Source organism: Betta splendens, chromosome 1 (assembly GCF_900634795.4).
Source record: "Betta splendens chromosome 1, fBetSpl5.4, whole genome shotgun sequence".
NCBI lineage: Eukaryota > Metazoa > Chordata > Actinopteri > Anabantiformes > Osphronemidae > Betta > Betta splendens.
The window spans coordinates 18,812,815-18,832,065 of NC_040881.3; the positions used below are offsets into that span (position 1 = coordinate 18,812,815).

The 19,251-nt window shown below is 42.7% G+C and overlaps 1 protein-coding gene and 1 long non-coding RNA gene across 7 annotated transcripts in view; one reads left to right on the forward strand and one right to left on the reverse strand.

Moving 5' to 3' along the window:
- The window catches only part of LOC114854327 (collagen alpha-1(XVII) chain-like), a 29,680-nt gene that overhangs the window by 2,475 nt on the left and 7,954 nt on the right, over positions 1–19,251 (reverse strand). Inside the window, exons 1-40 of one of the 6 annotated variants that reach the window (XM_055508415.1) lie at positions 9,928–10,726; positions 8,579–8,643; positions 6,740–7,156; positions 6,606–6,653; positions 6,470–6,523; positions 6,345–6,392; positions 6,121–6,264; positions 5,932–6,030; positions 5,784–5,849; positions 5,616–5,696; positions 5,464–5,514; positions 5,016–5,177; positions 4,855–4,935; positions 4,736–4,780; positions 4,494–4,616; positions 4,116–4,406; positions 3,986–4,036; positions 3,872–3,898; positions 3,754–3,780; positions 3,619–3,681; positions 3,397–3,501; positions 3,251–3,313; positions 3,134–3,169; positions 2,990–3,043; positions 2,825–2,896; positions 2,557–2,619; positions 2,355–2,426; positions 2,245–2,271; positions 2,097–2,132; positions 1,860–1,895; positions 1,619–1,735; positions 1,451–1,549; positions 1,307–1,366; positions 1,148–1,198; positions 947–1,009; positions 812–862; positions 673–699; positions 536–586; positions 211–264; positions 16–45 (exon numbers count right to left, since the gene is read on the reverse strand). In XM_055508415.1, the coding sequence (XP_055364390.1) occupies positions 16–45; positions 211–264; positions 536–586; positions 673–699; positions 812–862; positions 947–1,009; positions 1,148–1,198; positions 1,307–1,366; positions 1,451–1,549; positions 1,619–1,735; positions 1,860–1,895; positions 2,097–2,132; positions 2,245–2,271; positions 2,355–2,426; positions 2,557–2,619; positions 2,825–2,896; positions 2,990–3,043; positions 3,134–3,169; positions 3,251–3,313; positions 3,397–3,501; positions 3,619–3,681; positions 3,754–3,780; positions 3,872–3,898; positions 3,986–4,036; positions 4,116–4,406; positions 4,494–4,616; positions 4,736–4,780; positions 4,855–4,935; positions 5,016–5,177; positions 5,464–5,514; positions 5,616–5,696; positions 5,784–5,849; positions 5,932–6,030; positions 6,121–6,264; positions 6,345–6,392; positions 6,470–6,523; positions 6,606–6,653; positions 6,740–7,156; positions 8,579–8,633 (3,100 nt within the window). In that variant the 5' untranslated portion in view covers positions 8,634–8,643; positions 9,928–10,726. Of the gene's footprint in view, positions 1–15; positions 46–210; positions 265–535; positions 587–672; positions 700–811; positions 863–946; positions 1,010–1,147; positions 1,199–1,306; positions 1,367–1,450; positions 1,550–1,618; positions 1,736–1,859; positions 1,896–2,096; positions 2,133–2,244; positions 2,272–2,354; positions 2,427–2,556; positions 2,620–2,824; positions 2,897–2,989; positions 3,044–3,133; positions 3,170–3,250; positions 3,314–3,396; positions 3,502–3,618; positions 3,682–3,753; positions 3,781–3,871; positions 3,899–3,985; positions 4,037–4,115; positions 4,407–4,493; positions 4,617–4,735; positions 4,781–4,854; positions 4,936–5,015; positions 5,178–5,463; positions 5,515–5,615; positions 5,697–5,783; positions 5,850–5,931; positions 6,031–6,120; positions 6,265–6,344; positions 6,393–6,469; positions 6,524–6,605; positions 6,654–6,739; positions 7,157–8,578; positions 8,644–8,745; positions 8,960–9,927; positions 10,727–19,251 lie in introns of those variants that run through there. The other 5 variants (XM_055508419.1, XM_055508416.1, XM_029148630.3 and 2 more) reach the window with 5 other exon arrangements.
- Positions 11,213–18,014, forward strand: LOC129604036 (uncharacterized). Its single transcript, XR_008694572.1, has 2 exons — positions 11,213–16,324; positions 16,598–18,014. It is a non-coding gene; the product is annotated as an uncharacterized LOC129604036 (long non-coding RNA).

Consider the following 19,251-nt stretch of genomic DNA (forward strand, 5'->3'; position numbering starts at 1 on the left):
TTAAGATGATCTTACCATTAGAGGCTCCTGGGTCTCCTGGATCACCTGCATGGAACATGTAAATAGTATGATGCAACATCATTAAATGAAGACAGAGACATTAAACAGTAAGGGACCATGGGTAACAATTTCCTGAGGCAAAACCTTGTTTAAACATAGAAGCAGGCCTGTGAAAGAACGAGAAGGTCATGAAAACAGCTGAAAGAGTACCTCTGGGTCCTGGTGGTCCTGGTGGGCCCTCCGGTCCAATCTGTCCTGGGAAACCTGATGAGGAAACAAAAAATATTTAGTTTTTGCTGATGATATCAGATGGATGGATGGATGGATGGATGGATGGATGGATGGATGGATGGATGGAAGGAAGGAAGGAAGGAAGGAAGGAAGGAAGGAAGGAAGGAAGGAAGGAAGGAAGGAACGAACGAACGAACGAACGAACGAACGAGCGAGCGAGCAAGCATAACAACAAAAGTTAAAAGCTCAGTTAAAATTATGGTCACCATTTAAGACTAATGAGCAATGTTTCAGCTATACATACCAACACCTGGTTCCCCTGGACTTCCTGGAAGACCGGGTTGACCTGGTTCACCTACAGTCATTATCAAATGAGTTCAGCGATTATATATATGTATTGTAATCTTCAAAAAATCTAGCACATGGTTGCAGGTTTTTTACCTGGGAATCCCTGGGGTCCACGATCACCTGAGCATATATAACAGAAATAACATGAGGGGAATATTCTGTAAACAAGAGATCTAAAATGCTTTTAAGGCAATTAGCTTTAAATGTATCTACAGAGATGTACCCTCTATACCTTGAGGGCCTGGAGGTCCAGGAGGTCCGGGTGGTCCGGCAAAGAAAGTTTCTAAAGAAAAACATCAGAAACTGCATCAAACACAGCATATAAAACGTGCCGGCCAGTATTTATTATTACTTTTTTCTCACTTACCTGATGTAGGCACAAAACTGCCAGGCTCTCCTTTCTCTCCAGGCTCTCCTGGTAAACCAACACCTATGAGAGAAACACATATTAGTTTAATTTAAATCTAAGTGTTTAATGTTTAAATGTAATGCAGTAAAGGCATATTTATTCATACCCTACATTACTGAAATGCTGCTCTATACCAATAATCCATTAGCAGACACTTACCTGGCTCTCCTGGGGGACCTCTGCGTCCTGGAGGTCCTTGTTTAGTCTCACCTTAACAACAGTACAGTTTTACATCATCATCTAATCAGTCAGCTGTATGGAAATTATTATACGTATTTCTCCCTGTTGTTTTTGAATGTCATTGACTTTTCAACATACCAGAAGGCCCCTGAGGACCAGGTGGTCCAGGAGGCCCTGGAGGTCCTGGAATTCTTAGTGCTGAAGTTATAACACAGTTAATGTATTGGAATTTACATGTATGACAAATATACATACTAGAATATATAAATAATAGGTACTCACTATCAGTAGCAGTTTCTGGGCTTGTACCAGGCTCTCCAGGCTTGCCCGGCTCTCCCTTGTCTCCTTTCTCTCCTTTCTCCCCTCTTTCACCCTTAGAACCTACGGAAAAAATTTAATCAGACCCACAGAGCTTTGTGGTGCCACTATGTTGTGTTTGTTTTTATTTACCAGGTTGTCCTGGGACTCCAGCAGGACCAACAGGGCCAGACAAACCAGGAAGTCCAGAAGGACCTGGAGGCCCAGCTGGCCCTGGAGGTCCGGGTATGGCAACAGTATCAGAGCCAACTAAGAACCAGATCAGAAACACAACAGCAGTTAAAATGTAGAAAGGTTTTGTTTACCATACTGTAGCTGAAAACTGATTCAGTTAATGGTGTACATGTGTAAAAACAAGAAGTGCTAAACTTACTTGGACCAATGACTTTACCAGGTGATCCTGGTTCACCTGAAGGACGTTAAATATGATGTGTTATGCTAAATACACATTAGCACTATAAATTTCAAACATGCTACATGTCCCTAGTTATACGCTAGTTGTTTGAACTGTCTTTCATATTCTTTAGTAGGAAATGTTTATTAATTATTGTTTTTGTATATATTAAAATCACTTTCATGGTTTTTGTGAAGCAACAAAACAAGGCTTTACCTTTACCACCAGGCTGGCCTGGATTTCCAGCAATACCTGTAGGAGTAGAATTGAAACCAAATATTAAAATCTGCTAAATCTAATCAGTTCCAGTTTTTACAAAAAGGCAGCAAAATAACTTTTGTTGTTTTGGTCCGCATTTTTATACCTGGGGGTCCCTGAGGCCCAGGTGAGCCTGGAGAAAAAAAAACAATTTCAGCAAACACAAATAAAAAAATAAACTACATATCCTTTCATAATGTAATAGGGTCATGGTACCTGGAAGGCCAACATCACCAGGAAGTCCAGGGGGTCCTCTCGCTCCAGGAAGTCCCACTGAACCAGTGTCACCTAAAATTTACACAAACCTTCTTTTATTAACGAATGTATTTTTATAGCATTCATTAACCAATTCAGAAATCACAGGGCACTATGAGAATAAACTGCAACATGATTATAGCCATTGCTAATTTCCTCTCACCTGCATTTCCTTTAGATCCCTTTGCTCCTGCAGGGCCTTGTGGTCCAAAAGGTCCTACTTCACCTTTAATCATGATAATATGATTGATGATGTGTCTGACAGAATGAAATGTCTGGTAATATACTGTATATCTAATATAAATCTTGATCGTTGTGAACACTCATACCTAGAAGACAATCAATTCTGATCTGATGAATCACCTACCTAGCGTAGCGTGGCCTAAAGAGAGCTTACATTATTATGATAGTGACTGTGATTAAAAACCAACCTGCCAGTCCACGTGGTCCCCTCTCTCCTTGATCCCCTTTGGTTCCTTGAGGTCCTGGTGTTCCTCTTTCACCTGCATTAAAAACAAACAAAAGTATTGATTCTAACACAATGACTTTAGAAAACTGTTTACTGAAATGAAAAAAATATAAGGCTTAGAGTTAACCTTTTGCTCCCGGAGCACCTGCTTCACCCTGGAAACCCTGTGAACCAGGAGCACCTGCAGACAGTAACAAACAAAACTGCTTTTGAGAACCAAATACAGTAGCAAAGAAACCAAACACAATGACATGCACTTGTGAATTTGTACCAGGATTTCCTGGGGCACCGTGCTCTCCCATGGCACCTAAATCAAATAGGCAGACATTAGACTTTGAACATGTGTTTAAACTTGAGTTCATAATTGTTACCATAGTCCACACCTTACCTTTAGACCCTGCAGGTCCAGTAATACCAGCAGGTCCAGGACGTCCTGGCTCACCTTGAGAGCCTGTAACAACCAAGTCTCATTACCAAATTCTGGATGGAAAACCTATGATTTAATTTGACTGACATAAACATTTATTTTTTTACCTTTGTCTCCCTTTTCTCCAAAACCAGGCGCTCCAGGCTCTCCTCGAGGGCCCATCTGTCCATCCCGCCCTCTTTGACCCTGTGGTCCCTCAGGACCTAGTTCACCTAGTCACAAGGAAATACCTAGTTTACTTTTTTTTTTACTTCAGCATCAAAGAACAATGGAAATGAATCATTTTTGGATATGCCTTTTACAAACGTCAAAGCTAAATAGAAAATTACCTGCTGTTCCTTTTGGTCCCCTTGGTCCATCCAATCCTGGATGACCCATTTGCCCGGGAGGACCTGGAACAGAAGGCATGGATAGTTAGTGTGTTCGCTGGGAAAGGACACATGGGCACATGTTCTTAGACCCACCAGGCAGACCAGGGAAGCCACTGTCACCTGCAAGACAACAACAGCTGTGAGTGGTTAGTTCCTGTTATCCTGTTAAAGTCATGTATCACACATTTCTGAGAGTAATGCAGTACTTTACCTTTTTGTCCCAGTGACCCAGGATCACCTGTAAAGAAGCAGCCAAGATGCAAAACAGAATTAAATAATTTATGATATTTACTTTACAAATGAGTTTGTGATTTACCGGGGATACCTTTAGGTCCTGGCTCTCCTCTCTCCCCTTTTAGTGAGTAAGAAAATGTTTCTAAAAGCAGAAAAACCTGGAATTAGTTCAATTCAAATGTTCACCCAGAACCATGTTGATTACACAGTAACGTCTGTACCTCTCACACTGTCTGAGCGGAGTTCAGCTCTGATCAGCTGCTGAATGGTTCTTTCCAAGGAGCCACCATCCTGAGGCACTCCGCTCCCTGTACCTCCTCCGGCTCCCGCAGGCCCCATGTTAATGGAGTTATCCGAGCGGGTAAGGGCAGAACGAGATGAACTCCTCTCAATGTATGTCGACTCCAGCGGATCAATTATGTTCATGCCTGGGGAGGCAGACAGGCGGCTGGACCTTGTTGAGGTGAATTCTAAATCATCCACACGTTTCTTCAGGTGCCTCACTTCTTCTCCTGTAGTGAGGTGGAAACATATCAATATCATGGACCCCTTTTAAAGTCAATATGTTGTTAGTAATATGTGTTGGGATATGGATTTACCCAATGCAATGAGTCCAAAGAGGAGTCCAAGGAGCAGTAGCAGACAGAGCAGGAGACACAGGAGCCACTTCCACCAGCTGCAGCAGGAGCAGAAGCTAAAACTGGATTTATCTTTACGGATCTCTGGTGAAAGTGAGGGTTTAAACATAACAAGAAAAACTTATGGAGTACTTGATTAACATAATCCAGCAGGAATAAGCATTTATAATAATATAATAACATAAATAAAGAGCATAGCTGACCTGCGTATGTGGCTTTATCCTTGGTCGAAGCTTTTAGGGATGAATCTTTTAAAATTAGACCAAATGAATTATGTAGATGAGTCCAAAATAATGAATGTGAAAAGAAATAACGTGTTTACATTTAGTATCGGTTCCTTCCTCCACTGTGCTGGATGACAGCTTCTGTTTCTCTCTTTTGAGTGAGTCCTCAGAGTAAGTAGCTGCACAATAGAACAAAATGATTCAATAATGAGACATTAAGAAAGCAGTTTGAAGCAATGGGTCTTACACTTCAAGTTACCAGAGACAGTAGCAGGAGCAGCAGACATGAACTGCTTCCCTGTGTCTTTAGCCATGATTAGTCTCTCTGTCTCCTTCTTCAGAGGAACATTCTCCTTCTCTATCAGCACATACTTGAAGTCTTTGCCAGAGGCCTCATCATTGATGGGACTGCCTGGTCTCACTGTGATTAAATGTAAATATTACATTAAATATAACAAAATATATCATAATGAGAAATATATATTATATTATATTATATTATATTATATTATATTATATTATATTATATTATATTATATTATATTATATTATATTATATTATATTATATTATATTATATTATATTATATTATATTATATTATTATGATGGTAATTTTGTTTCTGTGGAGTGTATATGATGCATGAGAGTTATTCACATATAGGATACGTATATTTCCAATATGGATGAAACTCTCAGACTGTATCACCTGTGCTGGTGCTTATTGCAGTGCCAGACACATTTTTGTGGATACCATATCCTGTGAAGAAACACAAACACAAGCTAGCCGTTAGCTGTAATTTTCTTCAGCATCAACAATTAATATTAATGCTATGTGGAAACACGGGAAGTGTTTTTTACCCATTTGCGTGTTGGCTCCCAGAGCAGACAGGACACCGGAGCTGGTGGTGGACAGGTTGTTCTGAACGCCGTACATTGGAACTGGAACAGAGAGAACACTTTGTGTGTCAGTGCCAACCTGAGGACCTGAGATCCCTGTGGGCTGTAACATGACAGCGGCAGACTTACTTGTGCTGCCTGCAGACAGGCCACCGTTGGCAGAGGGAGATCTGAGCGCCTGGTTGTTCTGAACTCCTGGACATTTGAATGTCAGAAGTGAGCAATTAATGAAGCTACTATGACGAAGGTCCTTACTGCTAGTGCACAGATGACTGACCTGACTGGTACAGAGCGGAGGGAGCTGACAGGTTGTTGTGGTTGCTACTATAACCGTAACTGCTGCTCACGCCTGCAGTCCACATGCTGCCGTTGTATTCTAAAAGGGAGAACAGAGCAATGATAAGATGTGACCAAATAGAAACAGCTTCACCTACGAAAGCATCGCATGGAGCCTGATCCACTCAACCTGTGCTGGAGCTGTCGGACATGGTTCTGGCCTCCACACTGGGCTTCTTGGGGATGGGCAGCGTGTTGTTCGGGGACTGAGGAGGGCTGGTGCTGGTGGAGTGGTTCCCCCTCAGCAGACGCTTCACATCGTCCAGCTCTGTCCCTGCATGGCAGAGGTCACCACGGCATCACACCCACGGCCGCTTCTCCCCTGTGTATGTGTGTGTATGTGTGTGTACTCACAGCATGCTGTAGGAGAAGCACTTTGCAGCCTGGTTCTGATCTCACTCTCTGTAAAACACACCGTTGTTAGTAACACCTCACTCTGTTTTACATTTGGAATTATGTGAAATTGATATTCTTTATGCCTCTGCTCTGACTCCTCCCTCTGGTGGCAGGACTTGACGTTGCACTTGAGATGCCTGCAAGAAATTGAACCCAGAATCCCTGTGATTTTGCAGACATTTGCCCTTTACACACAATCTGACATGGAGTTTCCTTTACCGTACTCCTTCCTGTTGTAATCTGGAGAAGAATTAGTGCTTGAATTCTCTGAAATATGGTGACACAAAACACATCACGTTAGACTTCATAAAATAAAAAAAAAACAAGAGCTGTGCTGTACGTGAATGACAGACCCTCAAAGACTTCTGTGTGAGTAGTCGCCATGGAGCTCAGGCTTTTGCGCTCCTTTAGAGCAGGTGAGTAAGTGACTGTGGAGGACGATCCTGCTGAACTATAACTGGTCTTGGTCAATGCGGAAATGGTGACAGAACCTTTTCCTTTTTCTCTGCCAGCGCTCATGAGACTAGAAGATGTGGCAGGCCCTGCTCCAGCTGCCCCGGAGCCCACGGCGGTGGCTGAACCCTGTGCAATGGAGGCCACGGCGGACGAAGCTCCTACAGCAGTGATGCTGGCGCCTGCTTTGGCTTTGCCTGCTCCTGAGCCGCCGGAGCTTGTGGCATGGGAGCTGCTGGACGTGATCAGAACCGAGCTGCTCTTGCCACCAGAACTAGCTGACGCGACTCTTCCACCCGTGCTCACAGAAAACTCAGCTGGAGAACAAAAGAGAAAAGGAAATGAAGAGAGAACTCACCACTTCAGGGTGACTACAGAAAATTACAGTATGACAAGATGATCTATGGCATTTTTCTTTAAAATGCCATCTTTGTGTTTTTCATCTCCTCTCTCAAAGCAAGATCTTATCAACGCTGTCATGCTCTGGAAGGCATTGCCCGCTGGGCCCAGTGATGGCTCATATCTAATTGCCTAAAGTTCACCTACAAGACGGCACTGGCAGCGTTAATATTTGAGCTAAACATGAACATGCAACTTAACTTTTTTAGTAGGATTCACATTCCTAAGTTAGGCCTCTGCTTGTCTGGTACTGGGGCTAAACTTGCTCTATTTCTCTAGAATGTATCTCCTATGTGAGAGTGATTAAAAACACCCACATGCTGCATGATGTCAGGTGCTGCTGCTCAGACATGCAATAATCTTTGGGTCTGGTTTTTGCTTTATAGGTAAAAGCGCCCAGGTGCCACCTGTGGTAACTTATAACAACATTGTGTGAGTACAAGTCTATGTGCACATTCATTTAGTAATCTGGTTTCCTTAAGATGTCTTTTTGTAGAAGAGCAAACACAATCAGAACACAATCTAAAACAAAAAAACAGATGGTTATTTTATTACATGCATATTTGTAGAATGTTTAAAAGCTTGGGCAACTTTCAACTTGTAAAACACTCTAATAAATCATTGGACTTGTAAAAATGAAGCAATCAGGAGAGCCTATAAAAAATACAGACATGCCCTAAGTTTAGGATTTTCATTGTTGAAAATGTTATTAAAAGACATACAGTAAAGATTCAGTTACTCCTTTTTTAAGGTTCAGTAAACAGCTAAGATCTAGAATTCAACAGGTTAAACACATCTGCTGAGCAGAGAGCCAAAGTAATCGATATGTCAAAACCCTTCTACATGAAGAGTCAAACCCACAACCTTTTAGAAAAGTCCAAATCTAAGGTTTGCAAAACGACTTCTAGTTGCTGTAGGCCTGCGCTATTCTGAAGTGAAGTGGGAGTTAATCAGAAGCTGCATTATTTTCAAAATAAAATACAAAAATGGTAACTAAATTCACAGGAAATCTTACAGATGTCACTATATTAATATTAATATCAAGTTGTGGCAGAAATGTTTGTCCAGCTCTTACAGAGGAATGATCCACAGTCATACTTTGAATTAGCACTTCACAACAGTAATCAAATGTACCTGTAAACATGTTATCTGGAAGAAAGCCTAAATTTTGATGATTGATGCTATTTCGCAAATCAACATTAAGGAGAGGTATTTTTTCTTTTTGTATAAGATGTTCACAATCTACTCTCTCAGTTTCACCAACTTTTGTTTTACATATATAGTAATTTTAAATAATGAATAAAGGATTGCAGAGGGCTTTGACTGTTTGCATTTTTTACCTTTGCTACTTCCTCCTCCTGGAGCACCTGTCTTGACAGTAGCTAGATTATCCATCCAATGTCAGCTGTGTAAAAAAGGCCAGATATAACTTTTAAAAATACAATTTAAATAATACAATAGTGAGAAAACATAAAGTTTTGAATCAGTAGATTTCCATTAGACTGACCTGAGGTCAGTGACCTGAGGAACAGGTCTCTTTTTGGGGGGTTGTATTTCACTTCTTTGTGTTCTGTACAAAAGCTACTTTAGATTCTGACCTGCCATTGATTTAAAGGGTTGATCCGAAGCTCTTTGCTCATTTTATTCAGAGCCTAAATAAATTACTGCTGAAAAAACACTGGGGTGTCATTCATAGCTGGAGGCAGTGAATCTTTGCCCAGCAGTCGCACAGGTGAACTAATAATACACTTTACTCACAAAAGCCGTGGCAGGTTTCATGGACTGACCTAGGGAGCACAAACTGATGATGTGAAAATGTGCATTGATGTCAAAATCTGGGAGTAAAACATGCTAATACATACATCCTTCAACCACTGAACTACACTTTACAGTCCACTGTGTTTATACAGTATATTATGTGTATGTTTACTTTTTGTGTTTATATCTAATGACTTTTTAAAAAAACTGACATTTTGTGCTCTGATTGATGTGGTTAATTTAGAACATGTGACAGAGTTTTAATGTTAAAGAAGAAGACACAGACTGACCACCCATCAATCTCTCATTGTATTGTACATCAACCAGCTCTCGAATGCCAATTGCTCCAATTACAGATACAGTCTTGTTAAAAGTTTACAATACTCATATACAACCAATAATAAGATAAGACACAGGACTTTGTTGCTTTGAAAAAAAATCATTTACATAAAAATGTACAGTAGTTTATTCTGCCTTAATGTTTAAGAAGTTATTATTCTTTTCAGCTGTTTTTCAGATGGTGAGGAAACAACATTTCATGAGGGTGGGGAAAGAATCTGCCGTCTTCTATTCATCATAAGTACAATTAAGGAAGAAATACATCTTAAAGCTTTTAAAACTAAAATAGTTAGTGTTCTTTTACGCATTTCCTAACCACATATGTGCATTGTTGTTTAACTATCCACACACCACAGAAATAAATTTAAAGCATCACTTCTCATCTTCAAGCACACGTGAACATAACCAAGTCCACAGGCATTATTATAGTTATTACTGATAATTATTCCTGCTATTATGCTGTTGCTCTGATTTATTGTATCTCACTCTAGGTAGCTAATGCTACATAACCAGGAACCCTTAGATTCCATCTCATCTTTCTTTTAAACGTAAAAGTCCAACGAGATAAAATAAACTTTATTCATTTTCTTACCTCTTTGATTGTTTGTGCAAACCGAATCTTGTCCTACTCGTGCATCCAGTTGACAAACGTCAGTCTATCATGTTGGGTGCATCGCAGTGCATAAAAGGAACACACTCAGCTCGGTCTATGCACCTGGCGAGCTTATGTATTGGCTTTTGTCTGAGTCATAGCCTCATTTGACAAGTTTCAACAAAGTGGAAGGGGCCGTTGCTTCAGACTGCATGGGAAAAATAGCCTGGAGCTGAGTAAATGGTCGAGTTAAACACTGCTATTAAGATAGTGAAAGTGATAAAAAATGTGTTACTCCTCTGTTTTACTAATTACTTTTGCTTGTTGCAGATGCAGACTTAGTACTTAAGACATAAGATGCAGATACTGTAACCTGTGGGTCTCTAATAGTGTAAATAATAAATATTTAAATGTGACTTTGAATAGAAAAACAGAATCCATGCTGGGCCTGTGTCACGTTTGTTATCGTGATGATTTATTTCGAACAAAAGCAGGTTAAATTAAACCAATTTCAGTTACGATGGAGATTAAGTCTCTGAACACAGACAGGCCCAGAGCAGACTAACATCCAGGATAGATTTATTGATCTATAGTGTCTCTTAGTTTAACTGCTGGTTTTATTAAAAATGAATGTTTTCTGCAAATATATTGTCCATCATTACACACTCCTGCTGCTTCTGCGCACAGATATCTGCCCTCCTGGCCCTCTCACATCCACTACAGCTACTTAAAGGAAAACTTCACAGATTTTCAATGGGGGTCGACCAAAACGACCTTGGGTATTATTTAAGAATGAGGGGACGCTCAGATTGCTCCCTAATTTCTATGTAGAGAAGTTATCATTTATTCCTTCCGTAAGACGCCTCGGCAGATAGTTTGCCGTGGGCTCAAAAACTACAACTAGTCCTACATGGTTTTCTCTATACTTACCAACTGCGAGAGGGTGGAGCCAGGCTGAGAGGGGGCGGAGCCAGCCTGCTGGGGCGCAACTGCCCGGTCCACTGTTTTTCCTTGCATACGCTTACAGCACTAATATTCAATGGCGGAAGGACAGCAGTTCTTCAGCACAGTCTGATATTTCTGTTTAGTTGTATGAGTACAGCGCCAACAAGTTCTGCCATTTGGAGGAGGACAAGGCTGCCCGTAACGAAGCGGCACCCGCAGCAGAGAGCACAGAGCTGGTGTTAAAGATGAACACGTTTCTAGATTAACTGGTGACCTCTTAGTTACAGCAGCTTTAACACTTTTAATGTTGAGAGGAAGAGGAGGAACCAGCAGCTGTTGTTATGGCAAAAATTGTCTCTTCCTTATTTCTATGTCTCTTCCTTATTTCTATGCAGTTATTATACGAGTTATGACTTATGTTCTGCAATTAATATCTTATGATTTGTCTTACTGTATGCATTTGACATTTCACCTAGATTGTTCAATGGTTGTCTCTGCCTGATAGACTCTCAACTCTAGCTCCCAAACCCAAGGTCGGGGAGTTGTGTCTCTGTCTGTTGAGACTTGGTGCTCCTTTCTCACAGATAGTTGGACGTCAGCGATGCAGGTGTGAGAAAGTAAAAATCTTCACACACACTGCGACAGGGAGGAGATGGTGCATGTAATTTGATTGGGTTGGAAAGACATTCCACCCTAGTCGGACAGAGAAGCTAAAAGGCAGAAGCAACTTGAGGATCGTGGGCTCTTTGCATCACACCTTCGTGGTGTGTGCACTGATCTCCCCAGCTGGTTTTTGGTTTGTTGATGTGCACGATCAACATCCATGCTTTTTATTTGCTTTCCCCATTATTTTTATTTTCTTTATTATTTCAATAAATCGCACAAAAGGACAACTCTCTCTCATCTACTTCTTTATGGAAAATTTCCACCACAGAAATTGGCGTTGTCGGCAGGATCCCGCGGCAGGTCGTCTGGACGGTGTGACCAGGGACGATAGTCCTGAGGACTAGGGTCGCTCAGCCTCCAAACCTCTACAGACATTCAGAGCTGGGAGGACTGCTCACCCGTCTGGATCGCCTCTGACGAGATCCACGAACTCAGATTCAAACTCAAATCCTAATTTGGCTCGGCTCGGTGAGAGAGATTCCTTTTAATTTGGGAAAAAACATAAAAGAAAACATAACTAGGACTAGAGATAATAATATTTCTAAAACGACTATGTGGCTGAAAAACATCTAAAATATAATAATTAGGACCAAACAATTTTTTTTAATTAAAAAATTTAATATTCGGGTAAAATGAATTAGGTCAAAGTCTGCCCTGGTGGTCGAGACGGTGGTTGCTAAGGGTTGGCTCGTGGGACCGAGCTTGTTTTGTCTGTACTGAGGATACAGACCAGTGTGCAGATCTGAGCGCAGTCCAAAGGGTGTGGACAAGGAAATAAAAGACGGCTTCTGAAATACGGAGCGCGTTTGCAGGGGGGAGTGGTTTTGAGATACGAGGGACCCGGGTCTTAGAGGGGCCTGACGGTGAGGGACCACTTCCGAGAACCCTGTCGCTGATCTGAGCGGTTCCTTTTCTACGGAGACGTCCGTGGAAGAGAAATTTCGAAAAAAGGTTCCGGCCGGAACACATAAAAATCTAAGGCAGGAAACCGCCGGGACTCTGAAAGATGGGTTCGGGGCGATCTAAGTCTCCACCACCAGACTGCAGCATTACAAAATTAAAAGTAATTATAAAAGTAAAAAGTAAATATGGTTATTAGTGCGTTTCATGTTTCCATGAGTGGGAAACTGGTTATGGGTTCAAAAGGAGAATCGCTTTGTGTAAGGACATATGCACCTTAAAAGAAAAATTAGAGACAAAAGAAAATACTTGAAAAAGCAAAACTATCAAAACTAAAGCCCTAAAAGAAACAAAAGATGAAAGTAACGGAAAGAAAGGAGATAACAACTCTGGGGAAGAATTGTTTGCACTCTGCCACAGACACACATACACCACACACACACGTCATGTCAAGAGCAAATGCTCCCATTGTTTCTGCTCTCTATTCTAATGCAGAACTGAGCGGGATGAGGGTAAATCCGGATCTGGACTCCTTTCCCACCATCAGCAGAAGAACCGAAGGAGAAGAAGCGCCGACCAACAACCAGAACAGGGTGGAAGCTCTGACACCACAGCAGCTGGAGGACACAGACCACAGCATGGACGCCTCACTGACCCCACAACGTCTGCAGCCATCACGTTCTGGGCTCGTCAGATGAACCAGCTACTACAAGCGTGTGTGTCTGACAGACACCTGCTTATGACAATCAGCAAAGGAAAACAAGGACAGAGCAACAGCAGGGAAAACGTGCTCTGACACAGACACTGGTTGAAACAACAGGAGAGGCTTCAGACGTGATCGGCCCAATAGAGCTGCATCCAAGCATCCAGGAAAGGTCTGTCATCGAGGAACAACTGTCCCATTGAAAGGCTTCACCCGCTGGCGCTCACATCAGACTGATGGTTGGGGAAGGAGGAAGGTGACGGTTCCTTTTCACGTGATGTACAAGACGGTACCGCAAAAACACACACACATTCATACACGCAATGAAGAAACACGCTTACAGCTGATACACGCTCAAATTCATGTTCATGCTTATCTGCTCGCAATGAAGAATCGCTTTTTGCTTAAAAAAATCCCACAGAGTGATTTTAAAATGATGACAAACAGCTAAATGACAATTGCTGCATGACTTTACAGTCTGATGGGTTCAAACTATTTTAACTTGCAACAAATTCAGTAATAAAATCCTCTATGTTTCTAAAAGGGTTTGTGCACAATATAGGTTTGTCTGGCCAGACTAGAAGACTATAGGAAACAAAACAGACTGTAGAAAAAGAAACAAAAAAACAGACTATAGGAAGACTGAGACTGACTGAAACAGACTATTAATGACTATTAAAGGGAAGACGACTATTAGAGAGAAGTAATAATAATTACTGTACGTACCAGACTATTAAAGAAAAACTAATTCTTTCACTGTCTTGTGCAACATCTGTCAGCAAGACACCTTAACATTCATCTTTGCTTTCAAACTTGTGCCCAGTTAAATTTTTAGGAAGAGATCTCATGTAGTTTAGATATTTGATTGATTTCCACTCCAGACGGAGTGCAGGTTACATCTACAGACATTCTAAATAATCCCTCTTTTGTTGGTGTTAACTTCAGCTCAGCTGTGCTCTTATCATTAGCTGCTGGGGGGGGACTGTAACTGAGGCCCTCACACAGGCTGCATCACAGCTTGTTTATGATTTCACACACACACACACTGACAAACTGGCCTAAACTTCCCTCTTTTGGGATGAACACAGGTCTGCGCTTGCGATTTCTTTTACTAACGAACAAAAAGATTTTTGATTTTTATTCTACAGTTCCACACGTCCCTCTGTGAAAACATGATGGAGACAGATGCAGGACGTGGGTCCTTTCGTGATCAGATGTCAACGGGGTGGAGACTGGTGAACGACTTCTGACCCCATGTGACGTATTTACCCACATTACATGCTTTTGTTTTTATTTTTATTTTTCAGAGGACGCTGTGAGCCAACACTCAGCCTTACAGGAAGCCCTGTTTCCCTGTGGCTCACACACAGACATGATGTAGGTTCAATCAGAGGATGTGAACCAGTGGTCATCACACCTAAATCTGACCACAGACCATGTGAACAACAACACCCTCTTAAAGGAAGCCATAGATGGTGTTACTGCAGACACCACTAAGCTACTGAAACATTGGATGCTACAGGCCACAAAGAGAGCCTGTCTAAATTACACTTTGTTCAGACAAAGGTTATTTTCTGGGTCATTGTAATTACAGCTGATGGCAAATCCATCTCACCCAACAGATTTGAAGCAATTTGAAACCTGCCTAAACCGTGCACGTATAAACAGCTGATGTCTTTTCTAGGTTTTTGTTCTTATTGTAGGACTTTCGTTCCTAACTTAAATGTCTTTGAGGCCCCACTCAGGGTTCTGATGCAGACGTCTTCATCGTCCACTTCTTGTCTCACGTGGACGTCTGAGGCTGAACAACGTTCACTGACCTCAAGCTTGCTCTTCAGTCGGCTCCTACCTTGGGTCTTCCTGATCTGACCCTACGCGACCTTTCACTCAAACAGTGGATGAGAAATCAGGTTGTACGACTTCTGTTCTTTTGTCCTCATACTGTCTTTGATTCTTTTGGAATAGATCACATCTTTCTACAGCCAGATGGCTTAGATACAACACCACCTTGCTCAACATGCTGAAAATTACTATCAAGAGTCCGTCGTGAAGTCTGGCGCTTTGCAAAGACACTGCTCTGCTCAGGCTGCAGAGTTGATCGTATTGACTGAAGCTAGTAAACTAGCAGAAGGAGAGACTGTTACCATCTACAGACTCCACAGATGCTTGTCACACGTTGGTTCTCCTTGGAAGCATGGGAAGCTTTGAAGTCTGATTGCAAACCTATCTTACATCATGATACGGTTCTGCTTTGCTGGACGCTGTCCTGCTGCCTACAGCTAATGCTGTTTGTAACTGTCCAACATCAGTGACGACTTTGTTTCTGCCGACATGCAGCTGCAGACGCCGCTGCGAAGGTCGCTGCCCAACAACCCCTCCCTCTCCTGATCCTCGTTTCCTCTTGTTCCCTCTCCAACTCTCTCTATCCTTTCCTTCCTCATCTCCCTGTGCTTTAAACATTTTCTACCTCACAGGAACGCAGACTCTGGCTGACGCATGGTTCCACCTGTAGCCATGGAGTCTGGTTTGGGCCTGATGGCAGCCGTGCCGCCCAAACACCTTTTTCCCCACAATTCAGATTTCCCAACAGGTGAAAGCAGGCGACAGGACCATTACACCATCCAACCAGGGGACTGGGCGATTGTTAAGGACTTCAGGAGGAAGCATTGGGACTCCAAACGATGGCGAGGCCCCTTCCAGGTCCTTCTGACGACCCACACGGCTGAAAGATCGCAGTGAGAGTGACTTGGATCCACTCCATCCACTGCAGGAAGGTCCCAGATCCAACAGACGACCCTCCATCTACATCTACACCACACGAGAAAGCCACCACTGACGAAAAGAACTGAGAAGGACGACCCTCGCTGTGCTCACACACGCACTGAGGCGAGGCTGCGTTGACCGTTCAGCTAAAGGTGTGAGCCAAGCGCCGCCTAAAGCTGCACCGGTGAATCACACTATCAGACCATACATCTACACACACGCTCCTGAGAAAACACACACACGAGCAGCCTTGAGTTGCCAACGCTGGACGACGTGTAGACTCTTCACATCACGGGAGTGACAGTGACTCAGACGACATTGGGAGGAAACCTGGCGGTGATAACGAACCCCAAGTGTCTCTGTGATCAGCTGATCACAACCTGAAGAACCCCAACGAACTGTCAATACTTCAACACACAGGTTGGAAACAATCTAACGCTACTGTTCAACAGGAAGAAGCAGATTGTTACGAGACATCAATTGTAAACATGCTTTGTTAGACTTCATTTTATGTTACTTGGATTATTGCCTTTAGCATATGATGTTTCTATGTAACTTTACACACCACTTTTGAATGAGAAAATTCACAACAACAACAACACTGAGTTTAAATATCCTGAAGTTGACTTGGTGTTTAATTTGCTCACAATCACTTTATTCACTGCTACAATTAGTTCTATCCTTCATCTACAGATGAAAGACAACAGAAGCGGAAATATGCATCATCATTCTGGTTAAATCCCTGAATCTCCTATTCGCTCTAGACGCAAATGTACAATTAAAGATCCGAAAGCATTAAATCTATCTTAAGAATATATGAAACAGAACCCCACCGGAAACGTATGGCTATCATACATTAATGGTCTTTATTACATTACAATTGAATGGCCGTAGACACGTTGTTAGCAGAGAAAAGAGGCGTTTGTGTTATGTTTGGAGAGGCATGTTGTACTTACATCCTGAATAACACTGATTCTAATGGTATTGTGGCGAAGGCGCTACACGGCCTTCAGAATCTCAGCTAACTCTGGTATAGATTCTTCCTCTTGGAATTGGCTAGACGAAATGTCTGGAAAATGGAAATCTGTTCTCATGTCCACAGCTGTTTCCTTTATAATTGAGATGGCTGTGATTCTCTTGTTTGGTTTTTGCGTTATCCCACTGGTTAGAGGTCTCATCATGCGTGCGACCTCAGCAACACTCTCGTATGAGATGACACAATGCACTATGTTCAAAAACCCCAACTCTAATTTACTTAATGACTTTGACAATGATCTTAGGCTATCTAATCACAAAATATAATCTGATACAAATATGATTATGAGCTTATTTTCTTCACATGCCAATACAGAGGTTATTCTTGTATAACTACCCAAAAACAGCTCCCAACCTTTTGTCCCTTAGTTACTTCCATTTTATGTGAAGGTGTATTTTGAATCTTGATGAGTTAATACCCTTATTGTTTCATTTGCAAGGATCTTTTATTATTACAGAATGTGATGTTGACAATTTTTCTTCTTAGTGGTTGATTAATGTGTAATCAAAAGGGGGGAGTGTTATGGCAAAAATTGTCTCTTCCTTATTTCTATGTCTCTTCCTTATTTCTATGCAGTTATTATACGAGTTATGACTTATGTTCTGCAATTAATATCTTATGTTTTGTCTTACTGTATGCATTTGACATTTCACCTAGATTGTTCAATGGTTGTCTCTGCCTGATAGACTCTCAACTCTAGCTCCCAAACCCAAGGTCGGGGAGTTGTGTCTCTGTATGTTGAGACTTGGTGCTCCTTTCTCACAGATAGTTGGACGTCAGCGATGCAGGTGTGAGAAAGTAAAAATCTTCACACACACTGCGACAGGGAGGAGATGGTGCATGTAATTTGATTGGGTTGGAAAGACATTCCACCCTAGTCGGACAGAGAAGCTAAAAGGCAGAAGCAACTTGAGGATCGTGGGCTCTTTGCATCACACCTTCGTGGTGTGTGCACTGATCTCCCCAGCTGGTTTTTGGTTTGTTGATGTGCACGATCAACATCCATGCTTTTTATTTGCTTTCCCCATTATTTTTATTTTCTTTATTATTTCAATAAATTGCACAAAAGGACAACTCTCTCTCATCTACTTCTTTATGGAAAATTTCCACCACACTGTTTACGTCTGGATTCAGATGTGACAGGTTGAGAGTCACAGGTTGAAAGACTGGTCACAGGTTAATTTGTGTGTGTGTTATGTAGAATGTAGATGAGAAAACGCATCTTCAGAGCTCTGCGTAAATTATACAGAAGTCCTCCTGTAAACGTCAGAGCTCAGAAAAAATGAAGAATATAATAACAATTATACACAGAATCCCGTCGGTGCTGAACTTTGGCCCATACAACTAACCACGAATATCAGACTGTTCATGCTGAAGTACTCGCTGTCTTCTAAATAATCTACAGCAGGACCTCTGGCCATTGAATATTAGTGCTGTACGCCTATGCGAGGAAAAACAATGACGGACAGAGCAGTTTTGCACCAGCAGACTGGCCCTGCCCCTTCTCCATCTGGCTCCGCCCCCTCTCTGCCCAACCACTGCTGGGGCAGGTACAGAGGAAACCAGGAAGCAGTAGTTGTTGAGCTCTGGCTGTGCTGCGTGTGGCGCCTGGGCAGTAGTACTGCGGTCCCTGGGTCTCGGCTGTCCCTTCGTGGCTGGGGGTTGTGGGGGGTGGTGGGATAGGTAGCAGAGCCAGTCGGGAACCTGGCTCTGCGGACCCTGGAGCTCTGCTTCCCAACTACATTTCTCCGCATTCATCCACTTAGGTCTGCAAGGGGCGTCCTGCTGATGGAGGGACCAGGGCTACTGGGAAGTGGTTCCGTCCCTTCCAAGTGGGATGCTCTGCAGTTTTAATTGCATTAGTCATACACACTTGTCCAGGAATCTGGGGGCTCCTTCCGGGGGGGCCAGTAGACTTCCCATTGATGGCTCTGTCTGCTGGACCCCCCGGAGAATTGGGTATCTCCCAAAGTTCCTCATACTTAGCTACATACACATACATTTAGGGCCGGGGGTGGGCTCTTTCACTGGGGCCTGGGGCTGAGGCCAGTTGTGGCCTCGGCCACTGGCCCTGATGGAGAGATCACCACCCAGTTTTAACTACAAAAAGACATTTAGGGCGCGGGGGGGCACTGTCCGGGGGACACACCGTCAGCCAGCGGTTGTGCTCCTGGAGGTGTCACCCACCTTCAGTGCACTTTAGTTCCACACACTCACGTCCAAGCTGGGTTGCAGGGTTCTGGGGTGCCTTTTTCTGCTGCCCTCTGCCTCCTCCGGGTTGGGGGGGGTTGGTCGGGGCTCGGGATGAGCT